Source organism: Puma concolor, chromosome D2, assembly GCF_028749965.1.
Source record: "Puma concolor isolate L17-30 chromosome D2, mPumCon1.1.hap2, whole genome shotgun sequence".
NCBI classification, from domain to species: domain Eukaryota; kingdom Metazoa; phylum Chordata; class Mammalia; order Carnivora; family Felidae; genus Puma; species Puma concolor.
This window is the reverse complement of record NC_141677.1, coordinates 25,705,790-25,727,560: the sequence shown is the minus strand read 5'-3', so window position 1 is coordinate 25,727,560 and position 21,771 is coordinate 25,705,790. Positions and strand designations below refer to the sequence as shown.

The 21,771-nt window shown below is 35.3% G+C and overlaps 1 protein-coding gene across 7 annotated transcripts in view; it reads left to right on the top strand.

The window, feature by feature from the left end:
- The window catches only part of JMJD1C (jumonji domain containing 1C), a 267,089-nt gene that overhangs the window by 167,103 nt on the left and 78,215 nt on the right, over positions 1–21,771 (top strand). For 4 of the 7 annotated variants that reach the window (XM_086679809.1, XM_086679808.1, XM_086679810.1 and 1 more), the window contains exon 3: positions 12,613–12,726. In XM_086679809.1, coding sequence (XP_086535935.1) covers positions 12,613–12,726 — 114 coding nt within the window. Of the gene's footprint in view, positions 1–7,946; positions 8,761–12,612; positions 12,727–21,771 lie in introns of those variants that run through there. The other 3 variants (XM_086679813.1, XM_086679811.1, XM_086679812.1) reach the window with 2 other exon arrangements.

The window sequence follows — 21,771 nt, the reverse complement described above, 5'->3', positions numbered from 1 at the left end:
TACTTGATTAAGTTTTTATTAGGTAGCTATTTAAAATAATGTCAATGTAGTAAAATGAAAAGAGTTTCAAGATACAATTTATAAGCTGCTCCTTTTAAATTGTATCTTGGGGGTGCCTGGGTGGCTCAGTCGGTTAAACATCCGACTTTGGCTCAGTTCATGATCTCACAGGTCATGGGTTCAAGCCCCATGTCAGGCTGTGCTGACAGCTCAGAGCCTGGAGCCTGCTTTGGATTCTGTGTCTCCCTCTCTCTCTGCCCCTCCCTCCCTTGCCCTCTCTCTCTGTCTCAAAAATAAATTTAAAAAATTTTTTAATTATATCTTAAAACTTGGTAACAAATATACTTGTGAAAAAAGGGCTGAAAGTGCAATTACTTTTGAACTGGCTGAGAAGAATTGTTAAAACCACGGGATCCTTTTTACCCATTTATTTTGTTTTCCAAATTATCTCTAATGTAATTATGTGATTTACTAATTCAGTTTCTTTTTTTTTTTTTAATGTTTTTTTTTTTTATTTATTTTTGAGACAGAGAGAGACAGAGCATGAGCAGGGAAGGGGCAGAGAGAGAGGGAGACACAGAGTCGGAAGCAGGCTCCAGGCTCTGAGCCATCAGCACAGAGCCCGATGCGGGGCTTGAACTCACAGACTGTGAGATCATGACCTGAGCCGAAGTCGGACACTCAACCGACTGAGCCACCCAGGTGCCCCACCAAATCAGTTTCTTAAAAAGAATCCTCTACTATCCTTTATGGCTTAGTTTATTTTTAGTCTCCAGTTTATACTTGACATATTGAAAATCATTTTCTTGACAGAAAGTAGAGTAACAAAATAGGAATTAAATTAAACTTTCCTTTTATTTTTAACCATTAATGGTTTCTGATCTTCCCAAGTGTTCTTTTTATTTATTTAAACCTCTTCATGTTGAGTTGCTTTTTTTTCTTAATCCTGCTTATTTCTCCTTTCTGAAAGGTGGCGTATGTGTTATTAAGGCATATTAGAAATATGTAAATTCTTAATGCTCTACCCTTTTTTCCTTGGGTGGTATATGATTTTGTAATTTGTTATAGACTGGTTTCATTTTCCTCCATTTTATGTTCAAAGTTTAAAGTTTTGTTCAGCAGATAGCAAAACACCTTCCTCTGTGCTGCTTCATGCCAACAAGCATGAAAACAGTACAGTTTTTACACCATCTTAGAAAGTAAAAATCATTCAGCTATGAATTAGGAAATCCACGTTCTAGTCCCAGGGCTTCTATAAACAAGGTTGGTTGGCTTTTTGTGAGAGAAAGAGTGCATGTGTATGTGCATGCAAGTGGGGGAGAGGGGCAGAGAGAGAGAGGTGAAAGAGAATCCCAAGCAGGCTCCATGCTGTCAGTGCAAAGCCCAGAGCCTGATGCAGGGCTTGATGTTAGGAGCCGTGAGGTAAAACCAGAGTACAACACTTAACTGACTGAGCCACCCAGGTACTCCAGACACTTGAATGTCCATTTCTTCATCTATAAAAATTAGATTATTGGGGCGCCTGGGTGGCGCAGTCGGTTGAGCGTCTGACTTCAGCCAGGTCACGATCTCGCGGTCTGTGAGTTCGAGCCCCGCGTCGGGCTCTGGGCTGATGGCTCAGAGCCTGGAGCCTGTTTCCGATTCTGTGTCTCCCTCTCTCTCTGCCCCTCCTCCGTTCATGCTCTGTCTCTCTCTGTCCCAAAAATAAATAAACGTTGGAAAAAAAAAAAATAAATAAATAAATAAAAATTAGATTATTACTCTCAGGGCACCTGGGTGGCTCAGTTGGTTAAGCATCCAATTCTTGATTTCGGCTCAGGTCATGATCTTACAGTTTTTGGGTTTAAGCCCCATGTCAGGCTCTGCACTGGTAGCAGAGAGCCTGCTTGGAATTCTCTTTCTCCTCTCTGCCCCTCCCCCTATCACGTGGACATGCTCACTCCCTCTCTCTCTCAAATTAAACTTTCAAAAATTAGACTGTTATTCTCTCAAGTTCCATTTCCCTTTTTAAAAGCGCCCCCCAATTATTCAGTTTTCTAATTCACTTTTTCTCCGCCTATGATGTGAAAATCTACCTTTATCTTACACAAAATTCTCCTACTTAACTGATGTTATTTAGGGATTTTCTAAACTATGCACTGATACTGTTTATTCATGCTCCAGTTTCACACTGTTGTATTAATTAGAGCATTCAAATATGGTATGTTATTAGGGATAGTTCCCTGTCATTGATTTTTTTTTTCTCTTCTTTTTGTCTTTTTACAACTTTTCTGATTATATTTACTTTTCCAGAAAATTGATTTTTTAGTTCCAAATCTTATTGGTACTTTTATTGAGTTCATATTAAAGTTATAGAAGAATGTATAGAAAAATTACATTTTCGTTACAGAGTTTTAAAGGAAAATATCAGGTATACAGAATAGTATATGAGCAAAGGAAACAAACTAAATTATCAAACAGGATCATTTTATTAATTAATTTTGAGGTATTGACATCTCAAGTAGTGATAGTACTTACACTGGTTTGGAAAGAAGTATGAATAACTTAGGAATGGTTAAGCATTTAGTTCTACTCATATTTGGCTTTATGTGGTGACAGGATATAAGTATGACAGTGTCCTAACAACAGTATGAAATACAAGTCTAAAAATACAGTCTGGAATTACTCACTTATTTGTAGAACGAAAAATTGATTATCTTAATGGCACATACCTGCAAAGTTACAGAGACAGAAGAGGAAATGGAACCTCATAATACTGGGAGGAAAGAAGTCTGTCTAATCAGGGAGATTCTGAAAGAGAAAGCCTAGAAATGACAAACTCAAAACTACTGTAGAGTGGATGGCTTATTAGTATTCAGAAAGCTTAGAAGGATAAAAACAAAACAAAGGAAACTGAATTCAGCCATATGTATATTGAAAAATATATAGACTATTTGTGTAGACTTTTTATGTTTTAGTATCCTCAACAGTGAGTTTTCTTTGTTCAACTATATGTGATTAAAATTTACCAAGGTTTAAAGAATGGACACATTTTTTAAAAAAATTTTTTAAATGTTTTTATTTGTTTTTGAAGGAGAGAGAGAGCCTGAGTGGGGGAGGAGCAGAGAGAGAGGGAGACATAGAATTTGAAGCAGGCTCCAGGCTCTGAGCTGTCAGCACAGAGCCCGACGCGGGGCTCGAACTCCCGAACTATGAGATCATGATCTGAGCCGAAGTCGGGCGCTCAACCCACTGAGCCACCCAGGTGCCCCAAGAATGGACACATTTTGTTGCACTCCCCTCCTCTCTTGACTGGGTCCATTATGAAAGATATGCTGAAGAAAGGAGGGAAAGTTGCACTAATTCTCCAATTATTAAGTTCTTAACAAGGCTGTAATATTTTATTTCTATGATAATTGTCTGTTTCCTACCAGAAGTGTGGAATATGGGGCGTCTGGGTGGCTCAGTTGGTTAAGCATTGGACTTAGGCTCATGTCATGATCTCACAGTTCCTGGGTTTGAGCCCTGCGCCAGGCTCTGTGCTGACCAGCTTGGAGCCTGGAGCCTGCCTCAGATTCTGTCTCTCTGCCCCTCCCCTGCACGTGCTTGGTGTCTGTCTCTCTTTCTCTCTTTCTCTCTCTCTCTCTCTCTCTCTCTCAAAAATAAATAAACATTAAAAAAATTTTTTTGAAAAAGTGTGAAATGTGCGCTAGGGTAGGAATTTGTTTGTCTTTTCCTCACCATTGTTTCCTTGGGGTCAAGCATAGTGCTTGGCAAGCAAAAGATACCCCATACCTATTGGTTGAATGACTGCGCTGCATGATTGAAGGAGAGAAAAGAGTTTAAAAAATCAGCAAGAGTAGGCCAGTATCATCTGGAAATCGTTGTAGAACTCACAGTCTGTTGAAAGGAGGAAACAGTGCTACATAATCTTTGCAGTCCCAGGAAGTTCTGCATGGATTCATTTTTGTAAAGAAGTTAATCCTTTGAACATTACCACAATGCAGTAGTTATGTGTTTGATTATATATTTTCATATATTACAGGACAATAGGGCATATTGAAAGATATTTTCCTGAATCTAGTCAGCCTTCATGTAAGGCCATATCATGTTGAAATTCTCTGAACTACTATTATTCATCTTTCTTACCTTAATGTGTACAAAAATATTTACAATGCTAGGCTATTGAACTTAGAGGCTCTTGGTTTTTTTGAAAATCTACACTTAGAGAAATCCACTTGTTTCTTTAGACTTCTACATCTATAAAGATGAGGGATTTATTTCTTTCATGACCCAAGATAAATGGAACCAAAATGCTCATTTATTTTAACTCTTAATTGCACATGTAATTAAGGTTCTTACATTATTGGAAAGAACAGATTTTCTTTAGCTAGCCATACCGTGTTGCTTTCCTTTTAGCTTCTGTTTACTTTCTCACCTCTGTTGATTTATTCAGCTTGTAACCTAGAAACCAGCTAAAAAGGAAGGAAGTCAGACATGTGTATTTCTGGGCAGTAACTGGAGTAGTTTCCTCTTCCTCTAGCCTGGTTTAGCTGCCAGAGAAAACTTTTTGCCCCCCACCTTCACCCAACCAAAAAAAAAAAAAAAAAAAAAGGCAGGTGGGGAGGGGGAGAAATGAAAGAAAAGAAAAATTAGCGATAACTATTCAGCTTACTACCTTAATCCATTAAGATATAACCCATAAGAACAACCAAAGGCCCAAAATGCTGCTCTCCTCAAAATGGTGCTTTTTGCTGTCTGAAAGGTGGCATCTACCATCCCTAAGGAATTCAGAGAACAAGAGAAAAATTAAGGAGATTTGATGTAAAAGCTGAGCAATTTATTATATGCTTGCTACCAAGTATGTTCTCTATATTGTTATTTCACTGTTTTTATTTGTGTTAGAAATACTAATACTCTGTTACCAGAGTACCAGACCAAACTCACATTCATATGTTTTTAAAAATATTTAAAAACATTTTTTAAACTGTATGTCAAGCCCAATTTATTAGATAGATATTAAAAAGATATTTATGGCTTTCAACTAGTTGCATCTTTGTGCCCCACTCATTTGCATTGGAAGTTGACTTATAGTATTTCTTTATCCTAATGGAGAAGTATTTAATTCACCCATGATATAGTATGAAATAAAAATGAATGGTTTTTCTTTACTAATGTTACTTATTTTTATTTTTAAAAAATTATTGCATTTGGGGCACCAGGGTGGCTCAGTTGGTTAAGCTTACGACTTCAGCTCAGGTCGTGGATCTCACTGCTTGTGAGTTCAAGTCCCAGGTCGGGCTCTGGGCTGAAAGCTCAGAGCCTGGAGCTTGCTTTGCATTCTGTGTCTCCCTCTCTCTCTGTCCCTCCGTTGCTTGCACTCTGACACTCTCTCTCGGTCTCTCAAAAATAAATAAACATTTAAAAAAATACTGCATTTTCTGTCACTAGGAATATATAAATATCGTGGCAGGTGGATTGTTAGCTAACTGTAGTTCTATGTGCTGTTTGATTCTGTAGGGGGACGGATAGTACTTGAGGAGCAAAGACAGCTGTTTCTAAGTATACGTTATATATAGTCAAACCTGAATTTACGTGAGCTTGTAAGATGAATCCTATGAAGTATTAAACTCATTCTCTAATGAACAAGAAATTGTAGAAATGTAGTGTGAAATGTATTTAAAATGTGATGTTTTATAATATAATAGCCTGAATTAAACATTTGATGTTTCTGTGTTATTGGAGGGTTAGAATAAAACTGTCATATTTATCCAGTTGTTGTGGGCTTTTTTGTAAATGACATTGTGAATTCTTTTCATGTATGTTTTATATTCATGTGTGAAGTGATTATGAATGCATTATTGGAATGGTGTGTATGATGTAATATGCAGTTGATTTATTAAAAAAAAAACTGTTCTAGGGGCACCTGCATGGCTCAGTAGGTTAAGCGTCTGACTTCAGCTCAGGTCATGATCTCACTGTTTGAGCCCTGCGTTGGGCTCTGTGCTGACAGCTCAGAGCCTGGAGCCTGCTTTGGATTCTGTGTCTCATTCTCTCTGCCCCTCCCCAACTTGCACTCTGTCTCTTAAAAATAAATAAATGTAGGGGCGCCTGGGTGGCGCAGTCGGTTAAGCAGCCGACTTCAGCCAGGTCACGATCTCGCGGTCCGTGAGTTCGAGCCCCGCGTCAGGCTCTGGGCTGATGGCTCAGAGCCTGGAGCCTGTTTCCGATTCTGTGTCTCCCTCTCTCTCTGCCCCTCCCCCGTTCAAGCTCTGTCTCTCTCTGTCCCCCCAGAAAAATAAATAAACGTTAAAAAAAATAAATAAATAAATAAATAAATAAATAAATAAATAAATAAATAAATGTAAAAAACAAAACAAAACAAAACAAAACTTTGTTCTAAAGTTGTATTTTAGTACTATTAGTCTCTTAAAGTTGTATCTTACTAATATTTTTAGAATAATCATTATCCATCTCTTTTATCCTTAAAACAACAAAAAAAGGTTGAGAGTTTTGTAGGTACAGTCAGTCATATACCATATACTAAATTGAAAATAGCTTTTCAGTAGTGAACCTGATGTTTTCTGTGAAATGAAACTGGTACATCTGGAATAGGTGTAGAGAGTCAGGGCATTGGGTGGTGGTGGGAAGTTTTTCTTTCTTTCTCTCTGTCTCTCTCTCTTTTTTTTTTTTTTTTAATTTATTTTGAGAGAGAGATAGTGCATGCCAACTCTCATCGGCTAGGAGCAGCAGAGAAAGAGGGGGAAAGAATTCCAAGTAGGTTTTGCACTGTCAGCATAGAGCCTGACTTGAGGCTCGAACCCAGGACCTGAGCCCAGATCAAGAGTTGGATGCTCAATCCAACTGACTGAGCCACCTAGGTGCCCTGGGAAGTTTTTCTCTTAATATGATTTGATGAACTGGTTGGATATGCTGTATGAAAAAAAAATGTCAATTTTTAGGTTTATTAAAATTGAGGGTGCCTGGCTGATTCACTCATTGTAGCATGTGGCTCTTGGTTGTTAAGTTCAAGCCCCATGTTGAGTGTGAAGATTATTTAAAAATAAAAATTTTTTAACTTCTTTTTTAAATGTTTATTTTTGAGAGAGAGAGAGAGAGAGAGAGAGAGAGCAGGGGAGGGGCAGAGAGGCAGGGGGGCAGTGGGGACGGAGGTTCAGAAGCAGGCTCTGTGCTGATAGCAGAGAGCCCTATGTGGGGTTTAAACTCACTAACTGAGATCCTGACCTAAGCCAAAGTTGGACACTTAACCGACTGAGCCATACAGATGCCCCCAAAATAAAATCTTTAAATAAAATTGGGAGATATCTGTCTTTGATATCTACAAGATATCAAATTTATAATAAAAGAACATTCACATCATTTAAAAATAAGTGACTGTCTTATACTTACAGATACTTAACATTCTTTTTTCAAATTCAGTGTGTATATTATACCTACAGCACACTTCTGAATCTAGGCTTACCTCATTTCTGGTGCTGAGTAGCCATGTGTATCTAGTGGCCACCATATTGGACAATATAATTCGAGATTAGAAAGAAGTTAAGAGCATATGTTAGGTAACACATCAGAAAAATATATTTTATGCTTTCAACTTACAGATTTTTATAACTGTGAATTGTCTAGATTAAATTGTTTTTCTAAAGAAAAAAAAATGTTACAGGAGTATCTTTTTAAATCTGCTAAAATAAATATTACCAGTTTTTCTTTCAAGTGTTGTTGTCATTTGATTTCATTTAGAATGTTAATCCAAAAATGTTTATAGCTCTTTTTCCTGAGAATTTTTTATGGCAGTATATATTTAAGGACAAATGATTAAACTAAAAATAGGTACTCTAAAACAAAGTATTTTCAGTGGTTTAATGTTATACTTCATTTTTGCCAACTTGAGAGATGTTTACATATTATTTGTTTTCTGCACTTTCTCACCTTGGTAAATCTGGAAAGCAAAAACTTTGTATTTGCATTTGCTTTCCTGAAAGAGACAGTAAACTTGAGGTCTCCGTCTCACCACTAGTCTGTCTTTGTCTGTTGTTAAAATTATGAGCCAGTCTCTATGGCCGCAGCCAAATGAGTAATCACCAGTAATGTGACTCGTGCTGGAAGTGACTCCATCAGCACCTGTGACGGGGGATTAGTTACAGTTTACAGAGCACCGCCCCTTCCCTTCTCTCAGTGTGCCCTAAGCCAAGTAGTCTTTCTCATTTGGGTGTCTGCACTGTTGGAAGCTACTGCAGTGTGTTTCCACGCAGACAGAGTACAGTGGGAAAGGCTTTCTCTAGCTGATGGATGGCTGTTCTCTCTATTTGGAGTATCTCACTGGTTATGTAAGCGACCTCGGGAGAAATTATCCTGACCCAGATCGGAGGATGCAGTAGTGCTTCAGCTGCAGGATTTCTTAGTCGTTAACACCACAGTGCTGATGACAAAGAGCGAGTTGTAATCCTCATCGCTGCCAGGGCTGAGCCAGAGCAGACAGAAAATCGTCATTTGCTCGTCGGAGACTTGTTAGGTTACAGCTCTGCTTCGTTCTGTGGTCTTGGCTTTTCTTCCTATACAATGACGACGCTGCAAGTGAGCTCAGAAATGCTTGGTTTGAGAGCCATTTGCCTGTGATTTTTGAAGACTAAAGAAGTATTTAGGCTAGATAAAAAATCCTGCTCAAGAGTGAAATGGAAATGTCAGCTACTTCTTGACCTTTAAAGCGGTGTCGTGGATTTCTGAGATTTAAAGATACTTACAAATTTTAAAGAACAAAGTACGGTTTGTATTTTTCTGCTTCCTTTTTTCTTTTGTCTTAATTTACATTTGGTTTTACTTCTCAGCCTTAGGAATTAAGGTCACTGCCTTTTATTGGTCGAGCCTTAGTGTTCTTAGTTTTAAGAAATTTTAACTATCTCGTTTGTTTAGAAGGAATTATTGTGTGTGTAGTAATTTCATAACACTGTAAAAAGATTAAAAACTAGAGTTTGTTTAAAGTATTAGAGCAGAAATGTTTCAGATTAGCATTTTTAGAATATAGTGTTTTAAGGGAAGTGAGGGTGTTTGTTTTGTGAGGGTTTTTTGTGTGGTGTATTCCAGTCCCCACCCCCAACTTGTTTTCTAACAGTATCGTGTTTTTCAATAGACCTGCTTGGGTGGGAATTTGGACTTTGTTCTTTCAAGTCACTCCAGTCTTTGTGTGTGTGTGTGTGTGTGTGTGTGTGTGTGTGTGTGTAGACTAAACCTTGACTTCTAAAATGTTGCTTAGTTTTCTGCTTCCTTATTTTCCCTTAGTAAAGCTTGTATCAGATTTTTGTAGTTAATGAGCATGATTTTTTTTTAACTTGGAAAAGGAATTGTTAAATGTTAACTGGAGGTTGTTAGAAACTCAGACTGCAGACATAAACTCCATGAATTTCTAGTTAAACGTTAAATGTGAGCTTTAACGTGGTTTGTTTGAGCAGCTGAGTTATGTTTGAGAGCTGTAGTTGATTTATTTTAAAAATGTTTTTTTGAGGAGGGCTCATCTGTTCTCCTCTTCCTCATGTGAATGGAATGTGGTGCAGCATGGAGCCCCAAACAGGATACAGTTGTTCTAAGCATTCTTCCTATAGCGTGGTGTAGGCCCTACTAGAAATGCAGGCTCTCAACTAAGTATTTATTTTAGCTTTAGACTATTTTTAAAGTATCGTTAACACAGACAAAGGGACCTTAAAGGAACTCTTAATCCATTAATAAAATTGCAAAAGTTTTTTTTAAATTATGATTATTCAATTTTAAATTAGTAATTTTTATTTAAATTTTGAAAGGCTTTTTTCAGCATTCGAATAATAGTCTTTTTGTGATTAGGGCCATATTCTGTGACTTTCATCAGATGGTAGCTCATTGCTTCCCCTTAGGCTGTGGAAGTTCCTCATAGAATGATATATCTTTAGAGTCTTGAATTAGTTATGTATGAGTTCTAGTTTCTTTACATTCCACTACACCTAGACCCATGAAATATTTACTACAGAATCATCTTAAAAGCTGTAGGATCCATTCACTTTATTTAAATATTTTTTTATTTTTTAAACTAACATGTCTTTGAAATGTGTTTGACTTGGATACAAATACTAATAATGGTTACATCGTTGATTTCCACTTCAAAAAAAGTCAGTGTTTTTTAACTACTTAATTACATATGTCGTTTGTCTTTAATTTTTCCATAAAGTAGTAAAAATCACACATTTTCAGGGTTGTTTATTTAATACATATTGGAACATTTCTTTCAAAGTACTGTAAAAGTGTTTATCAGCACTTGCTTGGAACATATTTGTAGCTTAAATATAATTTGTACATTTTAAAATTTGCAAGTTGTGGCCCTATTTAATACTATTTTAAGAAGCATGTATACTCTTGACCTCCATTTGTACATGATTATTATCAGAAATAGACGTTTATAAACTATTTTTTTTAACATTTCTGGTAGCTAAATTCTCCCAATGGCTTTCAATTAGTTACCTTAAGAGAATTTTATTTTAGCCTAGAAACTAAACTTAGTAATTTAAATCATGATTAGTTGGCCTGTTAAAATTTACCCTTAGCACTCTGACCTACCTTAAATAGCTGAGTTCTGAGAGATTTTCTTCACAAGAATGTTTTTCATATTATAAAATGACTAGGTCTCATAGGAAATGCAAACCTGTATTATTTGCGTAAGAAAGAAGCACTCAGACAGGAGTTTACTTCTTTTTCAAATCCTACTTAATTGAATTGTACCTTTAGCCACTTAGATAATAGCTTTTGTGGACCTTTTTGTTAACCTTCCCGAGTTGACCTGAAATGGTACTGTTTGAAAAGAAATAGAGCATTTGAATAAAGTTCAAGGATTAAATCAAGTCTTGAAAAGGTGCCAATGTTTTCTAGTTTACTAAAAACTAAACCAAGATATAATATGAAAAATATTACGTATTTCATGTCAATCACATAGTGGTAGGCATTTTAAAGTCTAAGATAAATGCTCTTGGATTGCTTACAAAACTTTAGTCACTTGTTAGGTAAAATAATAGGATTTTATGAAATAATCTTAGGAATTTAGTCTTGGTAAATGGAAACTTGCTAGATGGCAACAGTAGCAGGAGATAGCTAAATAATGGGAGAATGTCTGTTTTGAAATGTAATTTCTCACCCAGATAAGAATACTCCTGATACATATGTAGTACTTAAAAGGTTAGCCTTAGGACTGACTGGGGAGGAAAGAACTTATTACTGTGGTTCGATTTTCTAATTATAAATACTGAAAATAAGTGGGAATGTAAGAGGATTTTTTTCATGTTATTTTAATTTTGGAAGGAAGATATTATTTCTAAGTTCATGGTATCGTGTAGAAATTAAGTTTTCTTTAAAATGCTTATTTTTTCCCCCATGTGTTTAACAGTTACAGACTCCTCAATGAATCAAATCGAAAGCTTTAAAAGGAATTTCTTAAATACAGAAATTAACTCCTTAAGAGCCACTCTGAACTAAAGATCTTGAAAACTTTTTCCCCAGAGTGCATATTAGCTGTGATTAGCAGGATGTTAGATTTCTTTAAGACCTAATAAGAGAAGGGGAAACACAATGGCTTTGAATCTCCTGGGCATTTTTACTGTCTGTGCCAAAAGCTTTGGTTTGCATCCAAACCAAAGTTGGCTTGTAACAAGAAAGATTTCTCCATGTTCTATAGGTAATTTATAAACTAAGTTGGTTAATTCCATTTTCCAAACTTTGATTCTTTTATAATAGTAAAGCCATTATATGATAAGTTTTTAGAAAAGTACCGAGGATATGACACTTGGGTTTTTATTCAAGCTGCTTCTGCTTCGAAAGTGTGACAGTAATTAAAAAAATGCATACATAGTGCGTTTGTTTCCTTCCTTCCTCTTCCGCCTCCCTCACTCCCACCCTACCCCAAGATATAGGTAAAAACTCCTTTATGTAAAAGATGAGCCAGTGTTCTTTAAACTAATCAAATCACCATGGATCCTCTATTTTTGGTTTGTTTGTGCCTTCGTTTGATTTTTAAAGTAGTAGAGTCTGGACTGAGAGGTGGATTTTGTGTAATACTTCTTACCTCCCTCTTTTCCTGCTTCCCTTCCCCCACTCTGCTCTCACTGAAGCAGCTGGATTTTTATTTGTGCTTGGGGCAGGGGCAGGGGCGGGGGTGGGTAGTACACGGGGTGGAGTTAAAAGACCAGATGCATCCTGATCATTTAAAATCCTTGATGTGAATGAACTAGGAAAAAAATAACTATAAACTATACCTGCTCTGTTTTTATAAAGATTAATACTTAATACTTTTTTAAAAGAGAGTTGGAGTAGAATGCTCTCCTACCAAGTTTATTTCAGAAGCAATTTCTTTTTTTATCTTAGAAATTTTTATACACCATGTATATTTGATTTTTAAAATAAACAACCTCTACATCTACTTCATTCCTTTCAAATACAAAATATTGTATGGATAAAAGCATTTAGATTATAATATAAAAACTAATGTTAATTGGTATCCTAAAACCATTATAATAATAACATTTATACATTGTATTCATATATACCCTTCGTATTTGAATATAAAACCGAGAAAATAACCATTATAAATTTTTTTTCTTTTACCAGACTTTCAAACCCCTGGTTGAAAAAAGTATACCCAGTTCAATCACTGCGGTAGAATTCCTTGTAGATAAACAACTGGATTTTTTAACTGAAGATAGTGCCTTTCAACCCTACCAGGTAAGAAATTTTAGGTTGCTTTTAAAAGTTAGCTAATCTTTAAACTTCACTGGTAATGTAGATATTCTTTTAAATAGTTCGAACTAACATGTAGTGTGCAAGAAACCCAGTGCTTTCAATAAATTTTAATTATAGGATAAATGGTTAATTTATCCAGTCAACAGATTTATATACCGAGAACTTACTATGAGCCAGGCAGCATTCTGTCGCTGGGAATACACAAGTGAGCAAAATTAAGTCCCTACCATTATAAATAATGTTCATTGTTAGAAAATAACTGGTTAGATATTAGTATAAATTACCTTTTCTCCAAGCTCTAAAGATTAAGAATTGGGTCAATTAATGTAATTAAATGAGATTAATGTTTATGCATATAGTAATAGTAGTTCTTTTTAAGTGAGAAGTTTCCATTAGACTGTCATTAATTGTTCATTTTCTAAATTTTAGTTCCCAGTTACAGTCTGAATACAAATACATTTAATTGGAAAAATATTTTCTAGTAGACCTTAAGATAGAAATCATGTGAAGAAACTCCTATCAAAAATAGACTAAGTGAGTTTTAAAATTTCTAGTGAAGTTGTTGGTTAGTTTCTTAAGGTATAAGTAAAAATGAACAGAAGTTTGTTTTCTTTATATATTTGGATTTCAGATTGAATTAAATCTCTTTCATGCATTTTTTACTTAAGTGATTAAAATAATATAATTGCATTGAAAGAAAGGATGAGTGAACTAGCTTGACGTTTTTTTTTTTAATGAAGCTGAAAGTCAGTACTCCTATTCCATTTCAGAGTAGTTACTGTTTTCCGAAAATAAAATATAGAGGCATCGTTTCCATGGAAAGAACAAGAGCTGAGTTAATGAGCAGTGATTTATTGTGTGTGGAATTATAATACTTAGGGAATTAGAGTAGTTATGTGCATCTTCTGTTAGATCTACCAGAATGGGATGATAGTTCCTGAGTTAGATGTTATTTTGAAGTCTACAAAGATATTCTTTGTCCTTTCACATTATTTTTCTTATTTCATTAAATGACCTAGTTTTTGTACTGTTAGCTTTTTTGTTCTTTGTTTACAGTATTTATAGCTAAAAATTCATAGCAAGTTCCGGTATAATATTGGAGGTGTTGAGCTTTTCCCTTGGGTTTTATTTTGTTTTGTTTATAATTGTGAATGCCATTTAGCTTAACTCTAGGCCTTATTATAATTTCATTTCTAACAGTCTTTTAGTGGGAATTAGACTGGATGAGGGGAACCTTCCAGCCCTTAATGTTTTAATTTTGTGGTTGCTGATTAGCAGCACTTTGGAAGTTTCAGCTTGGATTTGATTTAGAGAAGTGAAATCATTATGTAGAAATTACTTTTAAAAATAAACTCTTTTGCCAGGTGGCCTAAAACTCCACAACATGTTTATTAAAATTATAATCATTGAAAGAATGTGCTAGCATTTTATAGGGGTTTTGGGGTGACTTTTTGTTTTTTACATGTTAAGCTTTTAGATTCTGATTAATTACATAATTTTATTTAAAAAAGCACAAGAGCTAAAGTCTTATTTGATTTGGTGAACTGTATGATTGTCTTTGTTAGTAAGCTGTTTATATTGCTCTGCTGGTATAGGCCAGTTGATCTCTAACCTAGAAGAATACTGTGTCTTCTAAAGGTGAAGTGATTTCTCTTGACCTTTTAACCATTTGTCTTTCACAAATCTGAGTTCTCAGTTTTAAAAAATCAGAAGGAATTAATACTAACAGCACTTGATTCAGGGATCCAGCATACCTTAATTTTAGAATTTCTTAGGAGTTTTAAAAGTAATAGATGATCTATAATAGAGCTATTTTATGTGTATTTTAATAGATTTAGTGTCTTATTAAATCTGTTTAAAAAATATGTAAGGATATTTTCTCTAATATGTAAATGATAGACACCTATTGTAACATTTTGAATGAAAATGTACTCCACATACCTAAGATGGCTCAGTCTAGTTTTTCAAATTTATTTATTTAGATGAGTTTGTGAAATATAGCTAGCTACATTCACAATAAAGGAAACAATTTTAGAGTTCATGTAATTAGAGTGGCTTTATCCCAGAATGCTTTTCTCTAACCACTTGTCCAAACAGTACATTAAATTCCTTGGCATCTTAAACATGGCAGCTGTTACTGGCATAGATTTTGTAAATAGTGTCTTGACATATCTTAACTTTAGGGTAACCTTATATAAGTCAAAGGGAGTTTGGGGGAAAATTGAACACGTTTTTTAAATGTTCTCCTTATTTTTTTCTCATTTCTTTAAATTGCATGAGGCAATTTCTTCTGAATCTAGATGTTAATTACCCTTTATAGTTTTCTTAAGTGTGGTGGAGGAAAACCTTCCTTAGAAATGGCCTTTGTGTATGGAGTGATGAGTACACATAACTTTTGTTCTAAAAATTCTCACAAATGTTTTCATAGTGGGAATTCCCACCTACCATCTTTCTCCTTGCATTCTCAGCATTTTATTCTGTAGTAGTATGCTCCCTTTAATTTCCTTTATATAGTTGTACAGCCCTATTTTTTGATATATCAGGAAAGTAACATTGTTTAAGGTGTAGTGGTTACGAAACCAAGATGAATATAGATCATTTCACTTTTAGGTCACTGGTTTGAATCCTACACTTAACCTCTGATTTCAGTGCATTGAGTATCACATGCCGCGTATTAAAGTTGATCTGGTCACTTTTTTAGGTGGCATGTAGTTGGGGAATTGGGGTACAATCACTGTTGTAGTTTTCGCTCTTTTGGAAAGAAACTTGAATGAGGAGAAAAACCAAACCAATATCTTCTAAATAATATAATCTATGCATATTAATTAGGTCACTGTAGCAGCATGGTATTGTTAATTCTGTTTTTTTTTCTTCCTTATGCACACAAATGAGTTTCTGCTTCCTCCTTTCAGATTTCCTGATCATGCCTGGCTGCAGTTAACTTTCTTTGAAGTAGAGGGGGAAGGGAAAAGAGAGGAAGTAGGAGGGAACTCTGCACATTCTACTCTGTCTTTCAACTGGCTGGGAAGAAGGAGGAAAAAATCAAATTATTGATTCTGAAAGATGCCTTTCATAGTTTGGGGTTTTGTTTTTGTTTCGTTAATTGCTATTATTTTTGTGTGGTATGGTTGCTTTTCTTTGGAGGGTGATTACAGAAAATTTTAAAAAACATTAAAATTTGAAGTTTTTTATCAAGTTCATTGAAAAAAGTTTGATAATGAAATATGAACATTGAACTCTTAGCATGATTTTGAAATCATCTTGTTCAGAATTTTGGCTTCTGGCCATGCACACACCTGCAGTTTTCAGGTTGGTTGCTTCATAGAGGATATAGAAGAGATTATTTCTTACCTGAAAATTGTACATGACTCATCTCAACAAATCTGGGTTGGTCTGGCTTGTTAGTCCAGTATTTTCTAGGGATCTCGATTCTCTTTGTTTTTAAATGTAATAAAGGGATAATACCAAGGGCACTGCTTTAAAACTATTAGAGATTTGAAGCAGAATGTGCTTGTTCAACTTTATACCCTATGTTTGTCTTCTTGTGTATTAAAATTCATTGTAGTAATGAGGTATTTTTCCTACTATAAGGTAGATTCATCACAGACCTGAAGGAAAGATCCTTTTTGAAGTTCTGGGTCATAATAAAGTGATAAAAGTTTAGGGATAGGACTATTAATGCTGCAGTTTCTGTCATCATAGAATGTGCACATTGAACTGCTTTACTAAATATTAGATATAGTACTACTGTGCTGTGAATTGCTGGTTGAAGAAAAAGGGAACAGGTGGAGCAAACCTCAGTATTTTCTTAGTACCTGGACTAAAAATTGCTTAAAGACTTGAACAGAGAAGAGTCTTAAAATACTTAGTTAATGAATGTGTCTGGACTGTGTCACATCTGTGTATCTGTCATTTCTGTATTGCTCAGTGAAAAGGTTGTTATCCCTGCTTGAGTCCATTTTGACCCATAAGTTTTACATCATTGATGATACAAATTTATTGGCTCTGGTTTCAGAATATCCCTAAGGTAGCTGTTGCCCAACACATCTGGTTTACTAAAAATAGCTCAAATGATTGCCTAGGATAAATTACCAGTAGTTTGAGAGTGGAATGTAGCAGAGACCTGTATTTTTTCCTTATAAACTTTTGTTATTGTCCTATGGACTTTGGAACTGCTTTACAACGAAGATGAGATATTAGTGAGGTAAAATTTAGTCCTCAGTCAGCTAAGGTGAACAATTAACTGCTGGTTTAGTTGTTACTAGCTAGGTGTTATATTTTGTTGAATTAAACACTTGACATAAATGAGCTACTGACAAAATTTTGAAAATCTTGTTGGTAGTAGTTCATTTCATGAGCAGATTTATTCCCCAGGGTACTGTGGTGTTACTAATAGTTTACAGAAGGAAGTAAACAGAACTTCGTGTTAGTATTACTTTGGTGGGTAGAGAAAAAAAATATTTTTTAAACTTTTCTTTACCCTCACTTCAATTTATAGTGTAGGTCTATCATTTTAAGACTAACATCCCTATAGAGGAAATGGGATTTTTGCCGGGTACAGGATTTATTAGCATAGTTATATAAATGTTTCTTTCCCAGAATTCCTCTCCGATTTGTTCTCTTCCTGGTATCAAATTACTGCTTCCCATTAATTTAATTAACTAAAAGAAAAAAAAATAAATGGACTTCCAGATACTGCCCAGCAAACTGTTGTTGTTGTTGTTGTTACTGTTTTAAAGAAAGAAATTAGGTTTTTTCATGATAACTGAACTTTCTATTGAGATATGTTTTATAGAAATTTATAAGAAACACTGGAAGCATGCCTTTTAGAATATGGGAGTGGAACACACACATACGCACCCGGCCCCCAAGAATGAGAGCATCTACAGTGTAGTTGAGAGAGGGAGAAACCAGCCCAGAGCAGAGAGAGAGGCTAAAACTCTTTATTTTGTGTTCCACTGACTATTGACTCACTTGATACTTCCCCAGAAAGGAGTCTTTAAATGGAAATTTTATGCTTAGACTCTACTTCCCCTGACTTACCCTTAAAATTTTTTGATGTCTGATCTTGGAAACATCCCAGCTGACTTCATTCATTTAACAGTTATTTAAATTCTGTGGTTTCCCTGTGCACAGCATCCTGCTAGGTGCTTAATGGTTTAAAAAATTGATATACTAAGTCCTAGTACTTTTTTTCAAGGTGTTTATAATTCACAGCAAGAACTTATATTAAAAATAGACTCGATTTAAGGAGCCAAAAATACATAGTAAAGACTAGGAAAACGAAGAAAAGAGAAATCAGTAGAGCTTGAAATGGTTAAAGTCTCATGAAGGAAGTAGAATTTGAGTGGGATTCATTTGAAGGGAGATGGAAGTGAAAAATAAGGACAGTAAGGCCAGACATTTGGCAGGATGGATAGCATGATCCATCAGTAAGGAAAGGAGGTAGATGCAGAAGACTGTAGAGGATCAGTCCAGCTGGAGAAGAGCATTTGACTTTGAATAGTAGACCTCACACTACATTAATAAGTATTGTGGGGTCAGATAAAAGAGGAAAAGGGTTGTTAAGTACAGTTATTAGTGAATTTTATCTTTTAGGCCAAATGAATCATTGGAAGCTTTGAAGCAAGAGAGTAACAAAATTTTCTACATTAACAGTGGCATCTGGTTATTATACACATCAGAAGCAGCTAATTGATTGGGTCTTCATTTAGAGTCTTTTGTCCTAGACAGTCAGTATAGCATAATGGTTAAGAAAGAGTTTTGAAGTCAGTTCATGCAGACATGGTTTCAAATCCTAGCTTTGCCATTTGCTAGCTATGTGACATTGGGAAAGTCTAAAGCATTCTAAATAAATGGTTTTCTTCATGTATAAGATAAAGCTGTTCTCTACCTCAGAGTTGTTAGAAAGATTAAATGAAATGACATATTTAGGAGTTATTACTACATACAAATTGCTCAGGAGAAGGTACCTATTTAGACATGTTCTTTATTTCTCTTTATAGATGGTATCTAGATATTTGAAACTCCTTTCTCTTCCTATGATACATAACCATTGGATATTTGTCTTCCACCATCTGCACCTCTTTTAACAATCTGTCTTATTTGTTGTCTCTGGATCTCTTACCATTTCTTTCTACATCTGATTGTAGATAAACTTGTTAGCTGTCTGTACAAGCCATGGTCAGCTTGTAACAACATATCTTTGTAGTAGTGTTTCTTCTCTATGCCCCCCCACACCTTTTAGATAAGATTCTATGGTGACTTCTTAAAGTATTATTTTAAGAAAATGGTTTTAGAAAAGATACAGAACCCTCGTGTGATACCACCCTCCAAAAAACTCTCTTACCTTTTTTTTTTTTTCACAGGGAAAGTCTTAAGCTCCATTTGCTGCTGATAGTTATTTTTATCTCAAAAAGCATAAGTGTTATTCAGGAAGTTACAGAATTGTTTTTCTTTATTTGGCTCTGGTGAGAACCCATGTGGACACAGTACTATGTTTTGGAAGCCCTCTAAGCATTGAATAAGTTGTTGGACTATATGACCTTTGAAGTTCCTTCTCAACACTAACAGTTCTGTGAACTTGCTCAAGGTGAAAAAACAACCATTTCTGACCAACATTAACCTAAACAAGTTTATCGCTGACTAATTATTTTAGTTTCAGGGGTAGGAGACATTCGACTTAACTCCAGGTTTATCTCAAAAGAGAAAACTAATGAGTCAGACAGTGCCAGATGCAAATCAAAATTATACAGGATTAGAATAACAGAATTGTGTGTATTAATGGTACTTATTGAGAGAACTTTTAGCCTATATTTTTCTATATCTGTTTCTGATTTATATTTCGACAGAAAGAAGTTGAGCACATTCTCAATTAGTCCCTGAGTTTTTTTATGCATCTCCCTTTTCACTCCCTTTGCATTCATATTAACATTTGATTGAAATTTAGAGGTGCTTTGTTGCCATAAAGTCAGTGAAAACGAGAACTGTGAGATTGTGGAATATATATTCTGCCAAGAGTGTAAAAAAAAAAAAAAAAAAAAAAATACAGGATCATAGCCCTAGCTGTGAACTGACTGTTGGTGGATTTTTGGCGTGGTAGGATCAGCATCTGTGGGCAGGCATTGGCCTGGGGGTGGTCTAGAAGACGAGGCCAAAGCAGGAAGCTGCTATTGTGTAGTACTTGGCTTTATTCCATTTCTAGGCAAAAGTGACAGCTTGCAATAGTGGAGCCAAGCTGAAGCCTAGAAAGTAGGATGGACTACAAGAAAAGGGGAACCAGTAGCTAAAAGTCCACTGAACTTCCTCATTTAAATAGGCTTTTTTAAAATTTAAAGTTGGTACATAATGTTTTAATATTCAGTAGTTTTTCACTACATTCTGTTTAAAAGTACTTTTATGTCCCACCTACCTGATTTTTATATCACCATAATTTCAAAAGTAGTTATAAAATATGCTTCTTAAAGTCCCACAAATCAGGTATGTTGATTTATCTAAATGCATTTCTGCTGCCATTAAAAAGGGAGTTCTTCATTTGTGAAAATTGGTTGCAAAACTTGGTGTGTTGAAAATGTATCCATGGAGTCCAGGAACATGTTATTTTGACTGAAATTTGGCGCAAGTATGAGCTGTTCTGCAATATTCAGATTAAAAACATTTATAAGTCACAGTCTGCAACAGTTCTCTCTTGGTCCCAAATCTGCTATGATCATATGCTGAAAAATCTGCCAGTCTCTTTGTAATTTTTTTGTGACTGCTGTTATGAATTTAAAGTATGTAAAATTATGCTTCTAGACACCAGATTCAAAGGATCCTAAGCCGTCACTAGTTACCATTGAGAAAGATTTTCTAGTTTCTTTCTGCCAGTCAAAATAGGTTGATATTATTTATTCCTTTTACCCAGTTGCAAATTCTTACTAAGGCATAGCCATATTATTTTAAAATCTCAAAATTTTATTTTAGTGTGTTAATATTTTACATTTGTAAAGTTCAAAAATTTGCAAAATGTTTCCATGTGCATTATTTTTGTAAGTCCTTATGTTATCTTTATGAGGAAAACATTGTATTATCTTAATTGTGTGTAATGTTTTCAGGGTACATATATTAATTTATTTAATTCATAACAAGTCTATGAGAAGCCTAACTTACAAATGCATAGGTGGCAAAGTAGAATCCCACTTAAACTAGCTCAAATAAAAAGGGGGTGGGGGTGTTAAAAAGATACAACAGGCAGTGTCATGGATATCTGTAGCAGGAAAGTACAGCTGAACCTTATTTGGAATGGAATTAGGAACTAGAAAGTCAGGAACTCAAGTCACATATTCCTTCTTCCCCTCTTCCTCAGTGTCCTTTCTGCAGACAGGTTTCTTCTGCTTACTCATAGGTTTTGCTTCTCATAATAGTAGTTTCCATGTGACTTGTGTGTGTCATTGTCAATTTGCCCACCTGCCCCCCACCCCCAAGACCTTTTAGAACTAATATTTGTGTTTCTTTGTAAAAGTAGAGATAGAGTGTAGGAGAATGAAAGGGGAAGGTGGAAGGATTATGAGGAAGGGAGAGAATATATGATAACAATTTTTATAGGCAAAGAAAGTGAGGTTTAAGGAAGTTGTGACTTGGCATCTCGGTTCACACAGTAGCTAGCATCATTGTTTGTCACTTTGTTATTTTTCTTAGAGTTGACATCCTTCCTAAATACAAGATTAAATTTTTTCTTAATTTTATTGTCTGCACAATTTCCCTAGACTTTTCAAACACTGGCATCTAGCTGTACTCCAGATCTGTGCATCATTTTCAGACTCACTTCTTCCATAGATAGAGAATCCAAACAGCTATTCAAGATATTTTGCACTCTCCCTATTTTCTCAGCTGCTCAGTTTTCTCTCTTGTGCATACAGGTGTCCTGAAGTCCTAGATTTACTCAAGATTAAAATTGGAAAGTAATGGAGTCCTTGGGGCACCTGCCTGGCTCAGTGATTACAGCATGTGACTCTTGATCTTGGGGTTGTGATTTCGAGCCCCATCTTT